The 25,944-nt window shown below is 49.4% G+C and overlaps 1 protein-coding gene across 6 annotated transcripts in view; it reads right to left on the reverse strand.

Moving 5' to 3' along the window:
• The window catches only part of CDH23 (cadherin related 23), a 439,149-nt gene that overhangs the window by 213,226 nt on the left and 199,979 nt on the right, over positions 1-25,944 (reverse strand). For all 6 annotated transcript variants that reach the window (XR_015156859.1, XM_086382172.1, XM_086382174.1 and 3 more), the window contains exon 10: positions 60-172. Coding sequence is in view for 5 of the 6 variants with exons in the window: in XM_086382172.1 (XP_086238298.1) it covers positions 60-172 (113 nt within the window). In the remaining variant the exon portion in view is untranslated. The remainder of the gene's footprint in view (positions 1-59; positions 173-25,944) is intronic.

The following is a 25,944-nucleotide window of genomic DNA, read 5'->3' on the forward strand; positions in this document are numbered from 1 at the left end:
AGGCTGGCACCAAGGCATGGGCATCCCCTATACCCAGGATGGAGGTGTCCGGCTCTCACCTTCACGGTCAGGATGAAGCCATGGCTATACAGGGGGTTCTCCCGGTCCAGCAGGCCATTCAAGGTCAGTGCCCCACTGATGTAGTCCAGGGCAAAGATGCTGTTGGTATTCCCTGTGAGAGAGAAGAATTCAGGGTGTGACTGGGGCCCAGGGCAGGTGGACAGGGGGCTGGCGCTGGGATTCCTTTCTGGGGCTCAAGGACTAATCAGTAACTTAAAGTCGATGCTGGTTCCAGGAGCAATGAAAAGAACCCTGGGATACAACAGAGCACACAGCCCAGGCAGCAGACGACACTGAATCACAAGCTGAGAACATTCTGCCTGTTCCGTCTTCCTCGAGGCTCTCTGACTGAGTTAAGGAGAAAGTCTTGACTTGGTGTATATATGTCTTTAACACCCTCTCTAACATTTGCTTCTTTTCCTCTTTAACACAGAGAGAACAGGCTTCAGGATCTGTAATGAGTCATTACTGCTACGTCTAAATACCTGTGTACCCCAAGACTCTGTATGGTGAAATCCCAGTCTCCAAAGATGGTAGTAGGTGCAGTGAGCAGGTGGGGCTTCTGGGCTTAGGTCATGAGGGTAAAACCATCCTGCACGGGATTCATGCTTTATAAGAGACCCCGGAGAGCTCCCCTGTCCCTTCCTATATGAGGATTTAGCAGAGAGGCGCCATGTGAACCAGGAGGCGGGTGCTCACCCTGCTGTGCTGGCACCCTGAACTCAGGCTTCTAGCCTCCAGAACGGTGAGAAATAAATTCCTACAGTTGCCAAGCTACCTGGGCGATGGCATTTGTTACAGCAGCCCCTGTGAACTAAGGCAGTAGCCTTGTTTTGTTTCCTTGTGTTCATTTTTATGGTCATTCCCTGTTCTATTCTGTCCTTTCTAATCTATTCTATTTTACTCTAATTTTCTATAAGGCAGTGATATAAAGTTTCCCTTTATGATAAATATAAGTTAAAAACAAAATTCAATTTTAAGTTTTAAGTATTTATTAAAATTTAAAATACACCTTGAACGTACTGGCAAAAATCACACATAAATGGCACCGGCTCAAGCATACCCTTACCCTACTCCTTCCCACCAACTTTCTTTTGTGCGCCCCTACAGGCACCCCAGCCCTCACAGTGGTTTCTGCAGGGTCCTCAAATCCAGTCCTGCCTCTTGTCTTTCATTATCCACCTTATCTCTCGGCCTTACCTCCTGTGCTCCCACCCAGTGCCAGCCCCTCCTCCCCCTCCTCCAGGAAGACGGTCCTAATCTCTCTTACTGACCCTCCAGCCCCACAGGCTGCAGCCACTGCTCTGTTTGTTCCCCAGTTGCTTCCTGGGTGTAACTGGGCACTTTCCACCCAGCCTAAAAGCCCCCTGAAGGTGGGAGGCTTTCAAGACTGTTCTTCAAGGTACCCAGCCAGTGCTGGGTGCACAGATGTAAGCAAGTTTCTGAAGGACGGCTGCTCCCAGTTCACCTGAGCCCCCACCTGCCCTTGTGCCCTTCCCATCAGCCTGTGAGTTCACTGGAAACTCCCAATTCCACTACTTTCTCTTCTTCATTAACCAGTGTGTTGGTTCATTCAAATATTCACTGCCATTCATTCACATTTTCAGCAGTCCCCTGGACAGGCCATCCCATGGCCAGGCCCAGTGCTTGGCACTGTGGGGGACACAGAGGTCACTCTGCCAGGAATTCTGATGCTGAAGCGATTATAGCCTCGTCAGAGAGTGTTGACATCCATAAGAATCAGTATCTCCTTTCTATAAATCATGCACAAACCAGTAGCCTTTGTTGAATGATGTTCCTGCTGCAGGAAGAGGCTGTTCACACAGGGGAAGGCTTAAAGAAGGAAAGCTGCATGGAGGAGGTCCCATTAATTCCCTGCACCACACCATTGGCTAGCTGTGTGACCTTGGGCCACTTATCTAACCACTCTGTATCTTGGTCTCATTTGTAAAATTAGGATAATAATGGATCTATCTCATAGGGCTGTGAGAACTAAATGAATGTGAAAAAAAAAAAATACACGTGTACAGACTTGGAACTGTTCCTGGCACAAAATAAGTACTTAATAAATGTTGTTTGAGCTGGAACTGGAAAGACAGGCAGGACTGGGGAAGGGGTGGATGGACTCTGATTCCATAGGTAGGAACTAACATCCAAGCCCCCGATACACAAGGTAGACGCCAGGATGGCCCATGGAGGCTGCTGTATCTCCCCACTGGGTCCCTTCCCCAGCTCCAAGGGATCTATACACAGTAGGACCTCAGATCCTCTCTTGGATTAACTAGGGGGAAAGAAGAGAGGAGACGACATCCCTCTCTAACTTTAGACTGAGGCAGGGGCTGTTCTCGGCTGGCCCATGCTGGTCAGCAAGGTGGCCCACTCCCAGCCCATCCTCCTGGGCTCCTGCAGCGGCTGCCCAAGGCAGGGGAGAGGCTGCTGGTGGAGGAGCCCATTTGGGTCTCATCATTCTCAGAATGTGGGCTCTGAAGACTCTGACCTGGGCCAGGCCAGGGAGGGGACATCCCCCTAGCCTTCACCTTGCCTAAGGCTTTGTCCTGCAGCCTGGGTACCCTCCTGAGGGCTTTTGTATGACTGCCTTCATGGAGCAGGAAGGACAGGGTTGCAAGGAGGCATATAAATGCATGGATACAAAGGAGTTTTTTAAGCTAGGAATTCTGCTGTTGGGGAAACAAGAGGACGTGTGCTTTCCTCTGCTCATCATTAGCTAATCCACTCGGCAAACAATTACTGAGCTCCTACAATGTACCAGGGACAGCTTCCAATGGGGAATGCATAGCCCTCAACCAGACATTCCCATGACAGGGTGATCAGTACTGAGGTGGCTGGAATGTGGACAGCGCAAGGTGCTTCAGGGGCTGGGTTTTCAGAGCCCGTAAATGCCGAGCTGGAGGGCTGCCCTGAAGCAAGACCTCCAGGCTCCTGCCTCCCACACCCACTTCCCCACCACACACATATTCATGCACCCCGCCTCCCCAGGCTCTCTGTCCAGCATCCCATCATTCCAGATTTTCATATACATTTATTCTCCTCAATAAAGGAAGCTATCAATGTTTAAATGTGATTCAACTTTTATCTTTGCAAGATTTTTTCTATAAATCATTTACAAACCAGAAGCCCCTTGTTGAATGATGCGCTCTGCCTTTCCGTTTGGTTCTCTCTCCTGGCTCACTTAGTTGGGTCCCCCACTCAGCACCTTTGTCCTACCCATGGCCACGCTGCCCATCCCCAGCTCAGAGTCTGTCCTCAGCACATAAAATAACCCCTTCTCCAGCCTAGGCACTTTGTCCAACCAACCTGCAGGCAAATATCCCTCAACTGGTACAAATTCAAACTCAAGGACCCTTCCCCAACACACACACACACACACACACACACACATTATTTTTCACACATCTATCTGTGTAGGACTCACCTATCAAAGTATGAGTGACTAACTGCCAGGACCAACAATCAGAAAGGGTTATACCCTGGAAGCTGACAAGACCACCTAAGCGAGTCACCGGCTCTGATGATCCTCCTGTCACCATGGTAACATCAGCACTCACTGGGATGCTGGGCTTGGGCTGGAACAGGAGGTGAGTCCCATATCCCAAGCAGGGCAGGTCTCATTCGAAGACTGATGGACCAATCAGCTCACTCATTCATCCAAGTTCATATCGAGCACCTACTGTGTGTGAAATGCTAGAGAATCAGCAGAGAAAAGCAGGCAAGGTTCATACCTTCAGTCTCACACAAAAGATTCACAATCAGGACACAACCACACTGCTGCTGCTACTGCTGCTAAGTCACTTCAGTCGTGTCCGACTCTGTGCGACCCCATAGACGGCAGCCCACCAGGCTCCCCCGTCCCTGGGATTCTCCAGGCAAGAACACTGGAGTGGGTTGCCATTTCCTTCTCCAATGCATGAAAGTGAAAAGTGAAAGTGAAATCGCTTAAGTCGTGTCTGACCCTCAGTGACCCCATGGACTGCAGCCTACCAGGCTTCTCCATCCATGGGATTTTCCAGGCAAGAGTACTGGAGTGGGGTGCCATTGCCTTCTCTGACAACCATACTACTGAGTGTATAAGCACTTGCGAAGCTAAGGTCCCTGAATGAAAGCCAGGTGGAGCAGAGAGACAGCTGTGCCCTGTGGAGGCAAAGTGTCTGGGTTCCCATCATGTTCTGCTGCGTGCTAACTGGGTGACCCTGATCAAGTTATTTAACATATCTGGCCCTCAGTTTCCTAGTCTGTAAAATGGAGGTAATGGGGTAATAGTCCCAACTCCAGAGTGTTGCTGTGAGGATTAAATGAGTTAATACAGTGTCTGGCACATAGGAAGCTCTCAATAAATGCTGGCCACCTGTCCTGCACCAAGATACCACCATGAACCATCTCCTTCACCCACCCCACCCAGGAGCCTTTGCCTAGAGTTTGTGCCCAGCGGTAGCACTGAAGCCAGCACATTCTCTTACCAGCAGAGTCTCACAACCCAGGGCTCAGATGTATTAATATGAGGTGGCAGCCTTGAGGCTAAGTCTGAGAACAAAACCCTCAGGTCCAGAGCGTATTGCCTTCAGGGTTCCAGCCTTGAGGTGGGTCCTCACTTCCTTGCTTCCCTCCCTTACTGCTCTTCTCCCATAATCTTTCCTCCCTGGGCGGGAGGGAGGGTGGCATGGGCTTGGCAACTATATACATGAGTTTCTTTGTTATTCTGGAAACTGACACTACCCTGTCAGTGCTCTGGTCTCCCAGACATTTTTCACCCAAGTCCCATGGGGACCAGGGGCCTGGGGGGGCAGCTCACGGGGGATGCCTTTCACCTGTTCAGCCCCCACTGCTGAGCAGAAGGGCAGCTGGTTCCCCTGGGTTGACAGGTGCTGTCCTAGGAGTGTGGGGATGTACCTGGTAGGGGAGGGGAACCTGTCGGGGGTGGGGCTGCACCTTGAGAACCCTAAGACTGCAGGAACAGGTGGCTTAAAGCATTCACACAAGAGAAGAAGCAGGTCATTGCTGGCCCTGCTGGCTCTCCTGGAACCCTCCAGGAGCTTCAGGCATTAAGACCTCTTCTGATTTGCAAGAGAGGGGTTGAGAAGATGTGAATCAAGTTCACAAAAGCACATAAGGCTGCTGAAGGCGAGTCACAGCCCTCTTTCCCCTATTTATTAAAAAAAAAAATAGTGGCCACAATTTATTGAGCCCTTCCCTGTGCCAGGCACTGAGCTAAGCTGTCGGCACAATTATATGACTCAATCTTCACAATAACTTTAGAAGAAGATATCCCACGTGCGTATGAGGAAGCAGGCTCAGAGACGTTAAATAACTTGTCCAAGGTCACATGGCTGGTGCGTGGCTGGCCTGGACTGAGATTTATGTCTCTCTTTTTCTCTTTGCAGCCATTCATCCCGCACCCACGCTGCACCTGGCCCTGGGCTGAGGCACAAGGAACAGGGAGAGACAAGTCAGATATCATCCTCCTTCACAGAATGAGGGGTCAAAGAAGTTGCTTTTTTTCTCAAGAGGGAGTTCTAGTTAAAAAAAAAAACAAAAACTCCATACATTCTAGAAAGTTCTAGATAAATTCCTCATAAAATGACAGAGTTTTACGCAGCAGCAGAATGTCCATGTGGTGATGGCCTCCAGGACAGGGGTTCCCAACCTCCAGGATCTAATGCCTGATGACCTGAGGTGGAGCTGATGTAATAATAATAGAAGTAAAGTGCATAATAAATGTGATGCACTCGAACCATCATGAAACCACCACTCTGGTCCCTGGAAAAGCTGTCTTCCATGAAACCAGTCCCTGGTGCCCCCAAAAAAGGTTGGGGTCTGCTGCTCCAGGAAGTGGAAGGGAGGGCTATCTGGGGACTGGAGTGGGAAGGCTGGGGTTGCCAGCACACCGGTGATAACATACATAGGGCACTGGCAAGCCTGCCTTTAGGGAGACCTATGGCTCCAGTGAGAATGCGCGGGAAAATGGTAATAAGCAATGCAATGGTCAGGGAAGCAAATGAGAAAGCCGTATAGAGCCAGATGCCCAGAGGGAGAAGAAAGGAAGTTCTGAGAAAGAGATGGTTATCAGGGTCAAACAGTCTGAGAGACAGGCTCAGGAGAAGAAAGATCCAGTGAAGGTCTCCTGTTTGGATCCTCAGATACACCCGGAGGTCAGACTGTGAGACACTGTGGCTGAGTGGGGCACAGACTTGGGGACGGTGAGTGCAGATACTGCTGCCTGGAGCTCCGTGTGAAAAACAAGGAGGTGGACTGACGGCTAGAGGGCGCAGCAGAGTTAAGCAAAGGCTTCTGTTTCACAGATGGTCAAAGGCAGAGGGAGAGGGAAACTGGATTGGAGGGAGTACAAGTTGGGGTACAGGGTCAGGCTTGGAGAGCAGGAGGGCAGCTCTCTTTGGGCTGTCGGAAGCTCACCCTCTACCTCCTTGCTCCTTCAAGGCTGGCAAGCTCTCCCCTTCCCCGGCACCCCTACTTCTGGCCCTTGCCAAATCTCATCACTCCCACATCTTGTCCCCTTGTTATCTCGCTGGCAGCGTCTTGACCCATGGCGGAGCTAGGTCTGGGCGAGAAGCAGTTTAGTGAGTGGCTGATGGTGCGTGTGGGAACACAGGCTGATGACTTTCAATTGCTTTGTCTGCTCTGCTGGGCTGATAGCAAGCACTCTTGCTGCCCTCTGAGTTATAAGGAAAACCAACAGCTCCCACCTTGGTCCTGTCTGTTCTTAAGATCCACTACCAATGTCACCGACTTCAGGAAGCCAGTCCTGAAGGCTGTGTCATCTCTCACCCCACTGAGTCCCAGGGCTGGGCTGGCACCCTCAGAACAGCCCTGTGCCGTGGGGCCTCCCTGGGCCTCACATCCAGAGACTCAGTGTGGCCTTGAGGGTGAAGGGTGGGGTTTCATGCTCCTGTCCATGGTACCCAGAACGGTGCTCATTACCTATCTGTTGGATGGCCTAAAGTTTCTTATCCCCTCTGCAGGGATTAGGAAGGGTCAGTGAGCACACACCAGGTGGGGTATGCTCTGGGTCTGGCCCGTGCTGGGCCATGAAGTTGGAAAAAAAAAAAGAAAAAAGCCATGCATATGAGGCACTCATGATCTAGCTGGTCTTCTGGGTCCAGTGGTCTTCTATCAGTCCACTCAAACACTAGTCCCTAAATGGATGAGGGGACCAGTGGGAGCCTGATCCCTCACCTGGCCTCTGACTCTGTCACCCGGCCCTCCCAGGGAAGTGAGCAGAACGGGGATGTGCGCCCCCTACCCCCGGTGGCCCCTCCTTCAGCTGTGGTCTCTGCCTGGAGTCTGTTAGGTCAACACCTGAGTGAAGACTGCCTACTGTGTGTGAGCTCACAGGATGCAAAAGAGACCTAGGTGCCAGCAACAGATCTGCCAGTTACTAGCTGTGAGACCTCCTGCAAATTGTGAATTCCCTTGAGCCAAATCCCTTATCTATAAAGTGTGCATAACAGCTCCCACCTCACAGGGTTGTGTAAGGATCAGGTGTGATCATGTATGTACAGGACCTATTGTGGTGCCTGTCTTGGTTCCTGTTCCTTCTTCCCCTACTATGACTGTTTTCTGAATAGACCAAGTTAGCCCCAACCATGCCCGTCTTATGCAGAATGTGCCAGGAGAGGCTCTCTCCATAAAAGCCAACATATACTGTGCCTGGCACTGTGCAAAGTATATTGTATGTGTATGTATATATATATATATATATATTTTAATATTCACAAAACTCCCACGACATAGGTCCCCCTTTTCCCAACAAAAAATTAAGGCATAGGGAATAACTGGTCCTAGATCACAGTGAGGGGTGGAACAAACAATTAACCTCAGCTCTCACTAAGCTAGAGTTCATGTCCCACCCAGAGGCCCCTGGATTTCTCTTCCCCCCTTGTCCCCAGCCAAGGATACCCTACTAAACAGCTGCCTGTGTGCTGCCTATGTTGCCTGGGCCAGTGGGACAAGCTGGCCGGCAGGCCCATCACTGTCAAGTGGAGCTGTACATTTCTGACTGGTACAGAATGGTATCACTGCATAATGAAAACTGGGAGTCAGTCTGAGATATGGGCTTTGGGCAAGATATCTTATGAATTAAAAATTGTTACTTAGCTGCCTGCTGACAAAAGGGGCCGAGTCGAGTCCCAGGTGGCACCTGGGCTGGGCTGCATTCAACAGCTCTGTGTCCAACATATGGCAACCAGAGGTGTGGGTTACCTTAGCTTTCAATCACAGGAGATGCAAGTGAGAGCTTGCGGCATGCCCCTGCCCCAAGGACCGTGACGGTAGATGAGGCCTACCCGCTTCTCCAGAGCTTCCCCTGAAGCTGCCTGGAATGCTCTCCCTGCATCTTCGCAGGTGCCTTGTCTGCAGTCCAGCCTCAGTCCACAGGTTCACCTTTGAGGGGCCTCGAGAAACGCTCTCTAGTCACCCCGCCATCCTGCTCTCGCCTTCATCACCCTCTTCTCCATTATCCTGTTTGGTCTCTTTCAAAGCGCTTCTACCTTCTGAACTTCTCTTTTCATCTGTTTATGTGTTTGGTTACTGTCTGTCTCCCACACTGGAATATAAGCCCCAGGAGGGCAGGGACCCGCTTCTGCAAGTGCCCGGGTGACACACATAGGTGCTCAACAAAGGCTTCTGAATGATGTGTGGGCTACAGCGGGGGTGTTGGGGTGCCATTCTGAGGCTGGTGTAAAGGGCTGCAGGACAGAATGATACAGGGGTGACTTACAGTGTCACACTCACAGAGATCATAACTGCAGTAGGGTCATGGGGAGGGGGCAGCCAATTAGCATTTCCAACTGGAGCGATCACACTCTCCCGATGCACCCACAGTGACATGTCTGAGCTGAGTGCGTCTTGTTAATTACAGTTATTAGCGGCCAGTTGGGGAAAGACGACCTCCGAGCTCCACAAGCAGGTGGGAATTACAGTCTGCTCGTCTTGTCGGCGTTTCACAGAACGACGGTTCTCATCAAGCTCAACTACACCAACAAACGGTCACCTCTCCTAATAAGACCACAGACTGGACTCACTAATCTGCTCATAACTGGCTCCAAAGTATGAAGCATTCACCTGATCAGCCAAGGACAGCAAAGCCTATTATGTCAGGGTTGCAAAGGGTCACACCAGACCCTTCTCACGGATGGCAGTACCCGACTCCCTGTCTACAGGGACAGGCGACCCTGGTTCTCTGAGGACACTTTAATGGGGATTGACAAGATGTCGCCAGGAGCCAGGGCTGCCATCAGAACCTTCTGATTTCCTGAAAAACCTCTACTCTGCGACCAGGTAAACTTCTCCAGAGGGAATAACAAGGGACGTGCCCACTGGTGCAGCTCCCAGGACTTTCACCATGGTTGTTCACTAAAGGAAACAGGCAACAACCCAGATGTCTAACAACAGGGATTAATTACGCTACGATATGAAATTTGGTCAGCCACTAAATAATGTTGCAGAAAAGAAGTTTGTTACTTAAAAAGATAGATGTTTAAGACATTTCACCCCTGCAAAGGAGGTACAAAATAGCACAGTTCACAGTACACACTTTTGTTGTTGTTTAAATATATATATAGGTACATATAAAGAGAGAGAGAGAGAGAGAAAGGAATGAAATGAAATGTTGACAAAATGTTAACAAAAATGATCTCTGAGTCGTGATATGAGAACAGTGTTTTTCAACCTTAGCGCCCATGACGTCGGGCTGGATGATTCTCTACTGTGGGAGACTGCTCTGTGCGTTGTGGGGTGGTTAGAAGCACCCTTACCCTTGAGCCACTAGAAACCAGAAGCACCTCTTCTCCCAGTAGTGACAACCAATAAATCTTCAGACCATTGCCAAACATTCCCCGGGATGGGGGCTGAAGGGGCTAAAATTGCTCCTGCTTGAGAACCATTGCTCTAGAGCCATTTCAGCTTTTCCTTGTTGATTTATGTGAATTATATTTGTAAAAAAGAATTAATACAAGTACCTTTAAAGAAAACTCCCCGAAGTTCTGGAACTAGACAGTGGTGATGGTTGCACAACATTGTGAATGTATGTAATGCCACTTAAAAGTGATAAATTTTATGTTATGCATATTTGCATTACCCAAATCCCCCAATGTCTGATGATGTGTGTCTAAGTTGGTGCTCAACATGGGATGATCTGGGAATTGATTCACTTTAATGAGTAACCCTTCCTCTGCCTAGGTTACCACCATGACTGATTATGATAACTTGCTGAATTTAACCTCCCTGAGGACAGGGACCTTTCCCACCATGGTTACTGCTACCTCGGCCAAATGAAATAAGGGCTTTACTTAAAGAGGAGTTTGCAAGACACTGGAGGGGCTGAGCAGCAAAAGATAAGGTCTCTGTGCCCAAGTGGCACCCGATCTAGACGAGAAAGCTCATGGGGCCTGGTGCAGGGGGGGCTCCTCTGCCAGGCCTTGAAGGGCTGGGTTTGGGTCAGTGTGGAGAGGAAGAGGGAATTCTGAGCAAAGGGCTGGAGGGGACAACCACTTCCCAAGGCGGGAGCCAGTGGGAGGAGCTGAGCTCACACAAAACAGTGTCAGGAGTGGCTGATGTCAGGAGTGGCTGATGTCAGGAGGCAGGAGCCTCAAATGCTGGGTAAGTAGCTTGGATTTTTGTCCACAGCAGTGGGGAGGCTCTGGAGGCAGAAAGGCCTGTTGGTGATGCATGGACTGGGTGATAGTGAGAGAAGGAGCAATAGCCAGGGCCATTCATTCTGAGCACTTCCCATGTATTGGTCAATTACTTGTCATAGAAATTCCATCTGCCAGGTTGTGGTGGCATCATCATCATCATTATTCCCATTTTACAGGTGAGAAAATCCAGGCACAGAGAAATTAGATGATTTCCTGAAGTCACACCTCTGGTAAGTGGCAGAACCGGGATTTAAGTCTGTCTGACTCTGGAGCCTGGAGGCTTAGTTCACATACCAGGCTACCCCCTACAGGGAAGATGCCTGCTTCTGCCCACTGGCAGAGCACTTCTGAGTTTACTGGATTCTCCCACAAGGCCAGCACTGCTTTCAGATGAGTTAACTGAGGCTCAGTTAGGGAAGTGATATGTTTAAGGACACCTGATTATTTAAAGACAATGTTGGCATTAGAACTTGGGTCTTTTGGATCTCAAATGGCTTTCCTAACTGTCATAGTTTCTCCAAGGTGGGGCTCACACTCCCTAGGCTCTGGAGGCCAGAGACTGGCCAGGAGATGAACAAGGTGAAGAGAAGGGGAAAAGCGGCTGAGAGTCCCTCAAGGGCTCACCTGCTCACTTGCCTGGAGGTTTTACCTCCAGGATCTGGGGCAAGTGGCCCCAGAACACCCAAGCCCACCCTCAGGTGGAGCCCCTCCTTGGGCCAAGGGTGGGCACTGAGCTGTGCTGGGTCCTTCAGCTGTGTGCTGCCTGCTGCTGGACCAGCCCACATAATTCACCTGAGGCCTGGCACTCCAGAGAGCGTCAGGGCTCTGGGAGATTTACGGGCTCCGATAAAGCCATCTCAGCCCTCGCATAAGAAGCGTTTGATATTTGATGATCTGAAAGGCCTTGTCCCAGAGGGGGAGTGTGAGGGGGGAAGGAGGAGGGGAGACACTTAAGAAAACAAAGAGGACAGTGATCAGATGCCCAAGGAGAAGGAGGCAGGGAGCGGGGTGTGTGCTGTCTGTCATCCTGATGAAGCCGGCACCCCCTCCTCCAGCACCTCTGCACGGATCCAGCACTGAGACAAGGGAAAGGAGGCCGAGGGGACTGGGCCAGTGTGCCGCACTACAAGGCCTCCCTGCCCGAGGCACAGGACGAGGGGGTGATGCGCAATGTCCCTGGGGAGCCCACCAGCTAAGGGGGAGGACTGGTCACCCCCAGGGGAAGGACAAAGTTTATGTATAACAAAGCTGATGGAAGAACTCATAAAGGACCTGACTGGATGCACACTTATGGGCTTGTGGCCTCTCTGAGCCTCAGTTTCCCCATTGGGGGTAAGAATACCTATCCTACTCACTTGGCTATTTGGAGGTTCAGTGGAATAAGGGGCCAGAAAATGCTTTACAAACTGTAAAGTGCTAAGCCTACACCGGGTATGTGTGAAGGATAGTGAACCCAGTGCCTGGGGCAGATGGAAGTCAGCAGTGCCTGGAACTGGAAGAAGACATTAGACGGGAAAGACCGTGGCGAAGAAGGGCAGGGTGGGGGGCAACGCCAGCTGTCGGTACATACTGAACTTGGTGGGAAGAGGAGGCTTGACACTCCTGAAGTCCCCTTTCGATCCTGTTTCCCAGGCTCTAACCTCTTCCTCTAAACGCCGCTGGTTCAGTTCCTTGTCTTGTCATCATCCTGACAGTAAAAAACTTCAGCGTCAGAAAGCCCTGAGTTCGAATCTAAACTCTGCTACTTCCAGCCACGGGACTTTGGGCAGGCAAGTGACCTCACCTCCGTGAGCTTGTTTCCTCATCTGCCAAACAGGGATGATGATAATGGAAGGTGCCTCTTGGGGTTGGGGGGAGGACTCAACGAGATGGAGAACATGGAGCAAGGCTCCCTGATTCCACCCACCTCCCCGCCCCCGGCTCTCCTGCCGCTTTCCCTCCTTGAGTGCTGTTCCCACAGCTGCCCGCCCCCTCCACCCCAAGTACTGCACGTTCCGGAGTGAATGACTTTCAAATCTGGGAAGGAGAGCCCATCACACACACACACCTTGAGCTGGGTAATTTATGAATCAAATTGTGCTCCGTCAGGGCTCCACGGCCCAGAAATAGATGTGGTCAGACGAGGTTCAGGGAGCCAGCCTCAGACACAGTTATCTTCATAGAAACTGGCCACCAGCTGGCAGAACTGGCCCAGACTACTGACCTTGAGGAGCTCCCTGAGGGCTGAGAAGTCCCCCTCAATCTGATCCCCGATGAGTCCTGAAGAGAGGACAGAGGTCTCTCTGGGGCTCAGGAGGAAGGCTGGAGAGCCTGGGCAAGTTACTACACCTCTCTGGGCTTCAGAGTCCTCCCCTGTTTAAAAAAGAGGGGGCTTTTCTATGGTGTGTTAGTCACTCAGTTGTGTCCGACTCTTTGAGACCCCATGGACTATAGCCCACTGGGCTCCTCCGTCCATGGGATTCTCCAGGCAAGAATTCTGGAGTGGGTCGCCATTTCCTTCTCCTTTCTATGGTAGTGGTTTTCAAATTTCCTTGTTTTAGTAGAAAATCCTTTTTATCAGAGAAAATCTTGTACAGAATCCCAGTGTATAAAGCAGCCAAACCCAGGGCTAGCTGCTCTGGCTGGAGCAGATGAGGGGGGCTGTGCTGGAGTTCAGCACAATCAGTACCCTCTACCCCCAGAGGGGGCCCTGAGGATGGGTTTGGGGGCCTGGAGACTCAGGGAGCCTGGAAGTCACCATGGACTCTCAGTATTAGGACTCCATGGCTGTCTATGAGCATTCAGCCAAGGATGCACAGGGCCTGTCATCATACCACCTGGGTTACTTGAGAACCAATAAATGCCAGCCAGGTATGTAAGGTAAGAGGTTCATAAGATCAGCATTGCTTCATCTGGATCAGATGTGAAAAGGGCAGATGTTATAGTGTCTAGGACCAGGGATAAAATCTTAGCATAACTCCTCTTAAGCTGTGTGTCTGTGGGCATGTTACCTACCCTCTCTGGGCTTTGGTCTCCTTGGCTGTAAAAGAGGAGAGGTAATACTTGTCTCTGGCTTCCCTGGTGGCTCAGTGGTAAAGAATCTGCCTGCCAATGCACTGGGTTGGGAAGATCCCCTGGAGAAGGAAATGGTAACCCACTCCAATATTCTTGCCTGGGGAATCCCATGGACAGAGGAGCCTGGCAGGCTACAGTCCATGGGTTGTACAAGAGTTGGACACAGCTGAGCGACAAACAACAATACTTGTCTCATGGAGCTGATGGGAAGATGAAAGCAGGAAATGCATCTGTTTAGTTCAGCACATAGTAAGTGCTAGTAAATATTAGTTGTTACAAATTTTTTTGAAGAAGGAAGGAAACTCGGCACTCAACACATTCTTTGCAGCTTAGTCCTCACCCATTACTAAATTGAGGTGAGAGGTAAAAAAAAAATTGGTCCCAAGTCATATGGCTGGTAGGTGGTTAAGCTAAAATTTGCACCTACAGTATTTGATAGCAAAGCCTGAGTTCTCTGTACTACACCGCCCTAGAAACATTGCTTCTAGAAAGCCCTATCAGGAAAGCTCTAGATGGTGCCAGGCCCAGTTTCCTGATGTCAGAGGGTTTTCCAACATCTGGTCAGTGACTCAGTGTGTGACATCAAAGCAGATGTTTCTGATCAGGGAATGACTGGGGGGAAAAAACCAGAGATTTAGTTAAGGACAAAATCCACTCGACAATGTGGAAAACAAATCTTGTGTTCTACTGAAAATAAGTCAGAATCATCATGAAAAAAAATGGCAAATTTATCTTTCACGGAAGAAGCCCCCATGAAAACTGAAAGGCTGGGGTTTCCCAGAGGTTGTCCCTAGTAACTCTGATGCCTGGGGTACAGGAAAGGCCAACTTTTTAAAGTTCTACAGTCAAATAAATTTTGGAAATGCTGAACAGGCATCTCTGCTACAGGACTTGTCAGAGCCTTTAATGTGCTAATGTGGCTTGTGATTTGCCAGGACAAGGATGATGTTGTGATGAGATGTCTTTCCAACTTATTTGGCCACAGAACCCTTTCTGCAAAGGCTGTTTTGAGGAATGGTGTGGAAACCCACTGCCCTCCAGTGGGGACCCTGAGCACGCAAGGTAGATGTGCCCAGTGTCAGAGATGGAAAATGGAAGATGGTTAGAGCCCATCACATTCAAACTTCTCCTTCTCTCCTGGAGAACTGAGGCCGAGATGGTGAGTAACTTGACCAACATCACATAGCAAGTTAAGAGTTAGAGCTGGCACCAGACGGGTCAACCTCAAGTCTGGCTCAAGTCTGGGTGCATGTCCAAGACACATTGGACATGGATTCCAGACCAGGGGTGGGTGCCCCGCCAACTTTGGGATCATACTGGGGAAAAAAGAAACTTTCTACTATGAAAAATTTCAAAGATAAACAATGCAGAGAGAAGAACACAATGAAGCCCTGTGTACCCATCACCCAGACTCAATAATCATCAGCATTTTGCCAATTTTCCTTCTTTTGAACTCACTCCCTCACCCCTGACACCACTGGAGTTATCAGAGCAAAGTCCAGTTCATCCTTAAATACTATTCACATCACTGATACGGATTTCATAAATGTGGCCAGACACGCATTATCACACAGAACAAAGCTGATGAGTCCTTAATATCACCTAAGACAGACCACAGGCAAGCTGGGGGCCATTTTTGAGGCTGACATTAGGGTTAGATGCCTTAACCTTTCCTACTCAGTCCTCAGAGACCAAGCTTCTGGGATCACCAAAAACGAAAGAAGGGGTTCTTATAACAATATCTGTCAAGTTCCACTTTTGAAACAAGAACAAAATGAAGAGCAAAATGATCAGGAGTAAACATGGTCAAATGTCAACAAATGTTATCTAGGTGGTGAATACACTGCGGGTATCTTATGTCAGTTTCTGTACTTTCCTAAATATTTAATATTTCACATTTGCCGGTGATCCTGGCCCTGCCCCTCTCCCCAGGGGTCGTGGCCTAGTGTGTGTGTGTGTGTGTGTGAGTGTGTGAGTGTGTGTGTGTGCGCGTGCACACGTGCACATGCATGGTGGGTGGGGGTGGGTACACACACACACACACACACACACACACTAGGCCAGGACATCTGGGGCTGATACTCAAGCTGGAAAGATGAGGGCATTCTGGAAGCCAGGCTACCCTCATCTTTCCAGGTTGAGTATCAGCCCCAGATGTCTCATCATGTCCCTGGGCCCTGGCCCGGTGCCCCACACCAAGTGGGTGTTCAGAATGCTTGCTGAGTGAGCCCAGCCAGACAGGGAGGGGTGTCCCGAGACATTTCCGTCCCCTTGGCTCAGACAGGCAGGAACTTCTGCTGAGCAAGCAAGAAACAGGAAAAAGAGAGATGTCCTTGCCTTTTTGTTCAGGCAGGATGGTCAGTCACCAAAATCTCTGCAAGACCTCTGACCACTTTTTTGAAAGAGAAAGGTGCTTCCCACTGGACCACCCTCAGGACATGTGGCCTGGGATCCTTCTCAATTACAGGAGCTGGCCTGGGCTACAGACCCCACTCCCTCGGCAGGAGGGCTGTTTCTCTGGGATACTCCCAGCACAGCTGAAGAGACAGGCGGGCACCCTATGGTCCCCCTCCTCCAAGCTCTGTGAATGTATGCTTCTGCTGGGGAGGGGAAGCAAAGGATCCAGCTGGAAACAGATGGCATCTGTGGGGATGTTTCACAAGCCTGAGACTCTCAGCACCCATGGAAAAGAGGAAGGAAACCCTTTGTTTGTGGAGGAAGCTCCTGGCACCACGGATGGCACTGATCGATTCCTCAGACCCCAAACACCCTTTCACCCAGGCCAGACTGAGGGCAGTCTTTGATTTTTTGCCCCCTCCAACTTCTGCCCAGATGTGCCCACTCTCCCTCCAGCACTAATCCCCAAGCATTGCCAGCTGCAGCAGCCCCAGCCTGCAGCTCCCCTGTCCGAAGATGACTTATGGCTTTAATTACCGAGAGCCGGGTGTGAGCCTCAGGAAGGAGCCAGCCCCACCAGGCTCAGTTCCTGTTGACAAGGGACTGCCAAGTTGGCGAGGGCGGTCCTGCACGCTTGCCACACTGTCCCCCGTCGTCTGGGTGGTGACCAGACTCTTCCTTCCCTTCCAGGGTGCCTCCATATGTGCTCTGACAGTGGGGTGAAGGAATGTAGATGCAGTGGGGAATGTGCGCAGAGTGGCTCTGAGGCTGGCCCATGAGACAACTTTGTCTTGAGAGGCATGGGGAGATGCAGGAGGGAGGAGCTGGGGCAGGGAACCGTAGGCGAGGCCCAGCGGTGCCCAGGACAATGACCAGGCTCTCCTGAAAGAGAAAGGCTGCCAAAGAAGCTAGGGTAGCATGGGGAAAGCTGTGAGCAGCTGGACAGACAGACGGATACAACTGAGACGGTTCGCATGATGACCCTTCCAGGTTATCTCTCACCTGGATACCCCAGAGGCCTTCCAGCTGGTGGCCCTGCTTCTCCTCTAGCCCTCTTGCCAGCTCACTCTCCGCCCAGAAGATCTTTCAAAAGCCTGATGCAGATCCAGTTACTCCACTGCAGTGTCTTCCCAGTGCAAACGGAACAACCCTGAATCCTCACCCTGGTGTGAAAGCCCCTAAATGATCAGTCTCTGTTCAGCTCTCTCGCCTCACTTCCTACTCCCAATTCTCTACTCCCCACCACACCTGAGTCTCAGGAAACCTCTTTTCCCAATTTTCTCTTTCTTAAATATACCCAGCTATTTGCTGTCTCGGGGCATTTATACACACTGTTTCCTCTGCCGAGAACTCTTTTATCCCCAAACCTCCGCACAGCTGTCTCCTCTACCTTTGTTCAGTGTCCTCGCAAATGTCACCATATCAAAGCGGTCACTACCCCAGCTAAGTGGCTGAAGCTCACTCTCCATCATACCTCACCCCCTGTTTTATTTTCTTATAAGTCCCTGTCACTCTCTAAAATTACCTTATTCATTCATCTGTTTAATAGTTATATTCTGAATTTCTCACCAGACTATAAGATCCATGAGGACAGCAGCATTCTCTCTTTTGTTCATGGCTGTGTCCCCAGAGCTGATATAAGAGAGGTATTCGATATTCACATAATAATAAACATTCATGAATAATCATCAAACTAGCCCCAATTCTTTGTGTTACAAAAAGGGACGAGGACCTCTGCACTGCCCAGCAACTAGAAGCAGAGCCAACAGACCAGAGGTGGCCCCTGCCCTCCACGACCAGGCCACCTTTCCCTGCTCAGCTGACCAGCTCTGTGTAGGGGATGAGCTGCCTGGTCTGCCAAGCTCTGCTCCCTGCCTTACCATGAGAGCCTCCTAGGGGGGCAGGCTCCAAGGACTGTTGTGAGGTTTTGAGGAGTCCTCCCAGTGATGGACCTTGACAGCTTCCTGTACCTGAGGCAGCTTCAGGGCAGAGCAGGAGGGGACTTGGGAGGGGGCAGAAGTAACAAGGATGAAGAGTAGGTCAGAGTAGCTGAAAGAGTGAGCCTGGGAATCAGGTCCCTCCCTCACTGCTGCGGCCTTGGTTTTCTCATCTGTGACTTAGGACGGTTGGACTGGTTGACATATGGGTCCCTGGGGTGTGTGACAGGTGAGCCCCCTGAAGCCAGGCCCCTGGCATTGGGAGAAAGTTGGAGATTGGCAAGGGAACAGGTGAAGGCACGAGGTGCCTATCCTGTGCCCTCCCTCCCTGACCCCAGCACCGCTACAGGCTCTTGCCCAGGCCTGCGTTATCAATCTCCCTCCACCTGGAGAACACCCCTAAATGAAATTCCTATTGGCGTGAGGCCTGTGATATAACAAGTCACTCGCTTTGCCTGGGAAATGAAAGATGATAAGGCAGAGTTCCTGGGACAGAGGCGATCTCCATAAATCTGCCAGGGAGTGCTGGGATTACTTTGTGGGATTAATTATCCGTCCTTCAAACAAAGACCTGACCTCAGCAGCTGAATGTCCCCAACCTGTGAGGGAGAGAGCCTTGGGCAGTGGCAGGGGTGGGGGTGGGAGGGGGTGGCCTGGGCTGAGGGGCAGGCCATGGTGCGGGCTGAACAAGCACTGTAAGATACCAAGTCGGCATTTCACTTCTAGAAGACCCTACATAGTTCCCTCCTGCCCAACACACCATGTTTACCTGCTTCTAACACTTTCTGTGGCCTGACTCTTCTTAGTTTCCAACAACGCAGCCACCGCTCCCAGCTGTTTCTCATGCCAGTTCAGGCAGTACTGTCTCCTGTCCTCTCCTAGCTACACTCCTACTTCCCCGAATTGGAGGTGTCCTGATATGGATAAGAAACTTCTATGTGCAATAGAGTAAGCACTGGACCAGGAGCCAGCTCGATGTCTACCTTGAGTTTCCTGAGCTCTCAGCCTCAGTTTACCCATCCATAAAATGGGAACAGCAAAGACAAAGTCTGTACATGAAGAGGTTGTCAGGAAGATCCACTGGGACAGAGTGGCCTGTGGAAAGCACACGGACTTCAGACTCATGTAGACAGGCCATTTCTTGGTCTAGAATGACCCTATCTGTTCCATAACCTTTTGGGGTTTGTTTCCTCCCCTGTGAAATGGGGACACTGATAGAGTTTGTTTTCAGCATAACATGCAACGTCTGTAGATGGCCTGGCATGACCTCCTTGGGAGGGAGTCTACTGACATCCTAATTGCACTGCAAGAGGAGTGCGGTCACAGTGGCTTTCCGTCTGCCCTCCCCTCGGGCCAGTCCCTTCTCACTGCTGAGCGCAGACTGTGTGCAAACTCTCTAGACTCCCAAGTGGAGCCAAGCATAAGGCACCGCTCTCGGAGCCAAGGAGCATCAGCGCTAATCACAGAGAGGCTTCCCAGGGCCAGCCTGCATGCCAGCCAAGCCCTGGGTGTCTGTTTTGAGTCACAAGGCCACAGAGGAAAGGCAGTTGGTATAGCCTTCAGCTCCATGAAAAATGCAGAGGTGGATGGATTCATGGTAGAAACGTAGACGTTAGAGGGTCACCTCTGGGTGGAGGTGGTTGGGGTGTCACAAAAAGGTCCTGGATGTGAGATGAGGGTGGCTTGGTAGCAACTGCTGGCCAGGCCACACAGGACCTGGGCAATCCCAGGCAGACCTCACCCAGTTGACTTCCAAGTTCTCATGGGGTGAAATAGGAAGGCCAGCCCTCCCTTGCAGTGTCACACAGAGGATGGATAACTTAGGTGGAGGCCCCTGGCAGCTGCTCAGGCACACATGAGCCCCTTAGGAAAGAACGGCTGCTTTATAGGCTCCCAGGGAAGTGTGGGTGTGGCCCAAGTAGCCCTCCAGGGTTCAGAGGCTCAAGTCCCAGGGGCCTGGTGGACATGTGGATTCCAGAGGATTCCACAGTCACCATGATGGGGAGGAAGAGAACAGGATAAGAAGGCAGATGCTTGTGGACCCTGAGCCAACAAGGCAGCCATCGGCCAGAGGGGACATGGTTCTGGCATAGGGTAGGGAACAGCAGGTGAGAGCGAACACAGAAGCTGAGCTGGCTGGTGAGCATGACTTCCCATCAGAAAATGAAAGGGAATAACCAACCTTCCCCCATCAACTCAGCATAAAGGGAAGTTGGGTGGTCAGGGAAGGCTTCTGGAGGTGGTGAGTGGGAAAATAAGGCTTAAAGGAAGGGAGGAGTATAGAAAGATGGATAAATAATGGCAGCAGGCTCGTCTCTACTCTTCCCAAGTTCCCTTCTTTCAAGAAGGTGCAGTGAAAAGCAGTCACTTCCCCTAGGTGATGTCAATGAACTTAGGAATGATAGCAATTTATTGAACACTTACCATGTATATCAGTCACTGTGCTAAATAGGCCCTGCCTTCTCTTTGGGGGTGGGGGTTTGAATGTCAATTTACAAAAGAGACTGTTGAGGTCCCACAGCCAGATGAACTTGGAGTCAGGATCTGAACTCAGATCTAACAGACCCAAAGCCCTAAGTTGCTACCTCAGCATACAAAGCACTTCCCAGGGGGCAGCCAGTTGGTTATTTTGTCCTGTGGGTGGCACAACCCAGCACTCCAGCTTGAGTCAAGTTAGGGACACGGTCCATACGTCCTAACTCTGTGCCTGTTGGATGGCCAGTGGCTGAGGCAGGTTCCAGAGAAGCAAGATGAGAAAGAAACAGAGATGGGTGTCGTCTTGGAAAAGGAATGGGTGTTGGGTTTAGGTAAATGGGGGTGTTTGCCTCTTCAGATCTGTGGGGTCCATCTACATCCCTTCGAACAATACCCATCTTACTGGACTCCAGATTTGATCTCCAAAACTGCAGTCCAAACTGCTTGGGTCCAAATCCTGGCTCTGATGTTTACAAGCTGAGTGGCTTTGAGAAAGTTACTTAACCTCTCTGAGCTTAGTTTCAGTTCAGTTCAGTTCAGTCGCTCAGTTGTGTCCGACTCTTTGCGACCCCATGAATTGCAGCACACCAGGCCTCCCTGTCCATCACCAACTCCTGGAGTTCACCCAAACTCATGTCCATCAAGTCAGTGATGCCATCCAGCCATCTCATCCTCTGTCGTCCCCTTCTCCTCCTGCCCCCAATCCCTCCCAGCATCAGAGTCTTTTCCAATGAGTCAACTCTTCACGTCAGGTGGCCAAAGTATTGGAGTTTCAGCTTTAGCATCAGTCCCTCCAATGAACACCCAGGCAAAATGATAGGATACTGAGGAACTCCCCAGGTCGGTAGGTGCCCAATATGCTACTGGAGCTCAGTGGAGAAATAACTCCAGAAAGAATGAAGGGATGAAGCCAAAGCAAACACAATACCCAGTTGTGGATGTGACTGGTGATAGAAGCAAGGTCCGATGCTGTAAAAAGCAATATTGTATAGGAACCTGGAATGTCAGGTCCATGAATCAAGGCAAATTGGAAGTTGTCAAACAGGAGAGGCAAGAGTGAACGTTGATATTCTAAGAATCAGCGAACTAAAATGGACTGGAATGGGTGAATTTAACTCAGATGACCATTATATCTACTACTGTGGGCAGGAATCCCTTAGAAGAAATGGAGTAGCCATCATGGTCAACAAGAGTCCGAAATGCAGTACTTGGATGCCATCTCAAAAATGACAGAATGATCTCTGTTCGTTTCCAAGGCAAACCATTCAATATCACGGTGATCCAAGCCTATGCCCCAACCAGTAATGCTGAAGAAGCTGAACGGTTCTATGAAGACCTACAAGACCTTTTAGAACTAACACCAAAAAGAGATATCCTTTTCCATATAAGGGACTGGAATGCAAAAGTAGGAAGTCGAGAAACACCTGGAGCAACAGGCAAAGTTGGCCTTGGAGTATGGAATGAAGCAGGGCAAAGGCTAATAGAGTTTTGCCAAAAGAATGCACTGGTCATAGCAAACATCATCTTCCAACAACACAAGAGAAGACTCTACACATGGACATCACCAGATGGTCAACACTGAAATCAGATTGATTATATTCTTTGTAGCCAAAGATGGAGAAGCTCTATACAGTGAGAAAAAACAAGACCGGGAGCTGACTGTGGCTCAGATCATGAACTCCTTATTGCCAAATTCAGACTGAAATTGAAGAAAGTAGGGAAAACCACTAGACCATTCAGGTATGACTTAAATCAAATCCCTTATGATTATACAGCGGAAGTGAGAAATAGATTTAAGGGCCTAGATCTGATAGATAGAGTGCCTGATGAACTATGGAATGAGGTTCGTGACATTGTACAGGAGACAGGGATCAAGACCATCCCTATGGAAAAGAAATGCAAAATAGCAAAATGGCTGTCTGAGGAGGCCTTACAAATAGCTGTGAAAAGAAGAGAAGCAAAAAGCAAACAAGAAAAGGAAAGATATAAACATCTGAATGCAGAGTTCCAAAGAATAGCAAGGAGAGATAAGAAAGCCTTCCTCAGCGATCAATGCAAAAAAATAGAGGAAAACAACAGAATGGGAAAGACGAGATCTCTTCAAGAAAATTAGAGATACCAAGGGAACATTTCATGCAAAGATGGGCTCGATAAAGGGTAGAAATGGTAGGGACCTAACAGAAGCAGAAGATATTAAGAAGAGGTGGCAAGAATACACAGGAGAACTGTACAAAAAAGAGCTTCACGACCCAGATAATCACGATGGTGTGGTCACTCACCCAGAACTTAGTTTCCTCACTGGCAAAGTGACAACAATGACAGCACCTTCCTCATCAGGGCGCTGTGAGGGGCAAATGAGCTAATGCATGGGCTGCTTAAAGCAGTGCTAGGCACATGCTGCTGCTGCTGCCAAGTCGCTTCAGTCGTGTCCGACTCTGTGCCCACCAGGCTCCCCCGTCCCTGGGATTCTCCAGGCAAGAACACTGGAGTGGGTTGCCATTTCCTTCTCCAGTGCATGAAAGTGAAAAGTGAAAGTGAAGTCGCTCAGTCGTGTCCGACTCTTTGCGACCCCATGGACTGCAGCCCACCAGGCTCCTCCATCCATGGGACTTTCCAGGCAAGAGTACTGGAGTGGGGTGCCATGGTGATTACCAAGTAAATGCTGGCCAATGTTGTTATTAGTTAGGTGGGGTTTCCCCTTTTACCTCCCATTCTACTACTCTTTTCCCAAAGAAGTACCAGTCCCATGCTCTGCTAAATGTCTCTGCACATGTATGTATTATTGCTAAATATCTACTGTTGCTAATGTGTTTTGCAACTACAGACACGGTATTATGCTATTCCATTCTGTTTCTTTTATCACTCAACACTAAGTTTCAAAGATTTATCTATTTTGCTGCCTGTACATCTATTAAGTTGAATCCTATGAAACTGTTCACATTCGACCATTTTTGACCTACAAAAATGGTGATTTCATGTGATTAAACCTAATAGTATCTGGCTTCTTATTGATACAGAGCTTTAGTGTAGAGGTTGTAAAAGGCCATAGTAAGTATTTTAGACTTTGCTGGTTAAGAGGGAAAATCGAGGACATGATGTTAGTAGTTACTGAAGAGAAGAGAAAAAAAATCTCCACAAAACTTTTGATGAAATTTGATATATAGCAATAATTGAGCACATTTTTATAATATTGGTCTACTAGTAAGAAGAATGAAATTTGGGGAGCAAAACATTTCACTTAAGTGGAATTCAAAGGCAGTGCTTACTATCATCAAATCAACTGCAAAAATACTCATCTTTAAAATCCATTCATAACTTGTAGATATGACAAAACAGGCAGGAGATATGAAGCAGTTGGCCATTGTAATTGCCATTTGCATTTCTCTGATTTCCAGTCAGTGTTGGTACCTCTACATACATTCAGTAATCTCTGGGGCATCCCATTCTGTGAATATATCTTGTCTTTTTTCTATTGAATTTCCCAACTTTTCCTATTGATTTGTAGAAATTTCTTATATATTCTAAATATTATTCCTGTGCTGGTTTTCTAATTGTCACAAAAATCTTTTCCACACATGTCATCTATTGTTAACTTTGTCTATATATTTCAACGGAATTGGAAATCGTTTGATGATCAATTTTTCACTTATGGCATATGCTCTCTGGGTGGTAAGAAGTCCTTTTCAACTACAAGGTCACAAAGATATACCCTCACATTTCCTTTTATGAGCTTTGTATTTCACCTTTCACCTTGAAGTCTTTAATCCATCTGGAGTCTACCTTGGTGTACGGGAGGGATCTTGTTTTATTTTTCTCCATAGAGCGAGCTAGTTTTCCCAACACCAGCTACTATACAAGTCATCTTTTCCCCCATTGATTTGTGGTGCCACCTTTATCATATATCAAGTTCCCATATTTATATGCGGGTCTGGTTCTATTCTGTCCCACTGGGCTATCCACCTATCTTTTTAAATGTACTAGATAAATTTGGGGCTGGTCCCCCTCCTGGCCCTGCTGCCCTCTTCTGTGCCAGGTGCTTGGGGTGACACCATCTCAGGCTGCCAGCTCCCTATGGCTTTGGACATCGCTTGTGACGATGAGCCGGCCAATCTGACCCCTTCTAGGAAGTCTGGAACTGGAAAACTAGAATATGGAGATGACTGACAGCTGAGACAGAAGCCAAAAGGACATTTCAAGGGTATCCATGATGAGAGAGGTCAATATGGCCATCATGGACTAGGTAGATGCACGGATCCATCCTGGGAGACCATGAGGGAGCCAGTGCGGAAGAGAGGTATGAGTCGGGTAAATTATCGACAGGGGCAAAGATGCTGTGATAGGCTAAATAAAGGCCATCATATATCCAGGTCCTAACTCCTGGAACCCCTGAATGTTACCTTGCATAGCTAAAAGGAAGTTACAAATGTGACTCAGTTAAGCATCCTGATATTGGGAGATTATTGGCTGGACCCTACAAATAATCACAAGAGTCCTGAAAGACTGAAGCACAGGGAGATCTGACTGTAGAAGAGAAGGCAATGTGACCACGGTAAAAAGACTGGAGTGATCTGGGCACAATCCAGTGAATGCTGGCAGCCACCAGCCCCTGGAGGAGGCAAGGGGTGGATTCCTCTCCGGAACCCCCAGATGGAACCAGCCTGGCTGACACCGTGACTTCAGCCCCATGGAGCTAAATCACTGCAGACTCTGGCCTGCCAGAATCAGAAGAGAGAACATTTCCATTGTTTTAAGCCCCTGAGTTTCTGGTAATTTGTTGTTGAAGCCATAGGAGGCAAACTCAGATGCTGTAAGAAAGGAGAGAGGATGCAAGCTCTGCCCCAATTCCTCATCCCTGGAGGTCCGACTCTGAGGAAGGTCTGCCCCGGATTCCTATAAGAACCCCACAGCTTCACCGAGGCCCCTTTCCCTGAGCTTCCAAGTGTTCTCAAATTCTTGGGGCCATAGGTGCCCTGAAAGGAACAACCAAACACTCCTTAGTTTGACCCTTGAAATCACCTTCCTCTTCTGCAGCCTAGTGGCCTTGTCTGTTGCCCCTCAGACATCTCATGAAGAGTCCTTCCTCAAAGATTTTGCTCCAGTTGGTCTCTCCTGCTTGGGATGCCCTCCTCTCTACCTAACTCACCCATCCTTCAGTCCCAGTAATAGCTTCTCCCCCATCTCTAAGGTGATATCATTTACAGGATCCTATCCAATAGAGGGCTGGTATCTCCGAAGTTCTTACCCGATGTTGGACACTGTTTGGAACACTTGACATGCGTGGATACAACTGTCAGATCCTGCAGCAGCTCCACCATCCCTCCCACAGTACAGACAAGGAAAGGCTCAGGACAAGT

This window comes from Bos grunniens, chromosome 28 (assembly GCF_055505025.1).
Source record: "Bos grunniens cultivar Pamir isolate PY7600 chromosome 28, Bosgru_T2T1.0, whole genome shotgun sequence".
Classification (NCBI taxonomy): Eukaryota; Metazoa; Chordata; class Mammalia; order Artiodactyla; family Bovidae; genus Bos; species Bos grunniens.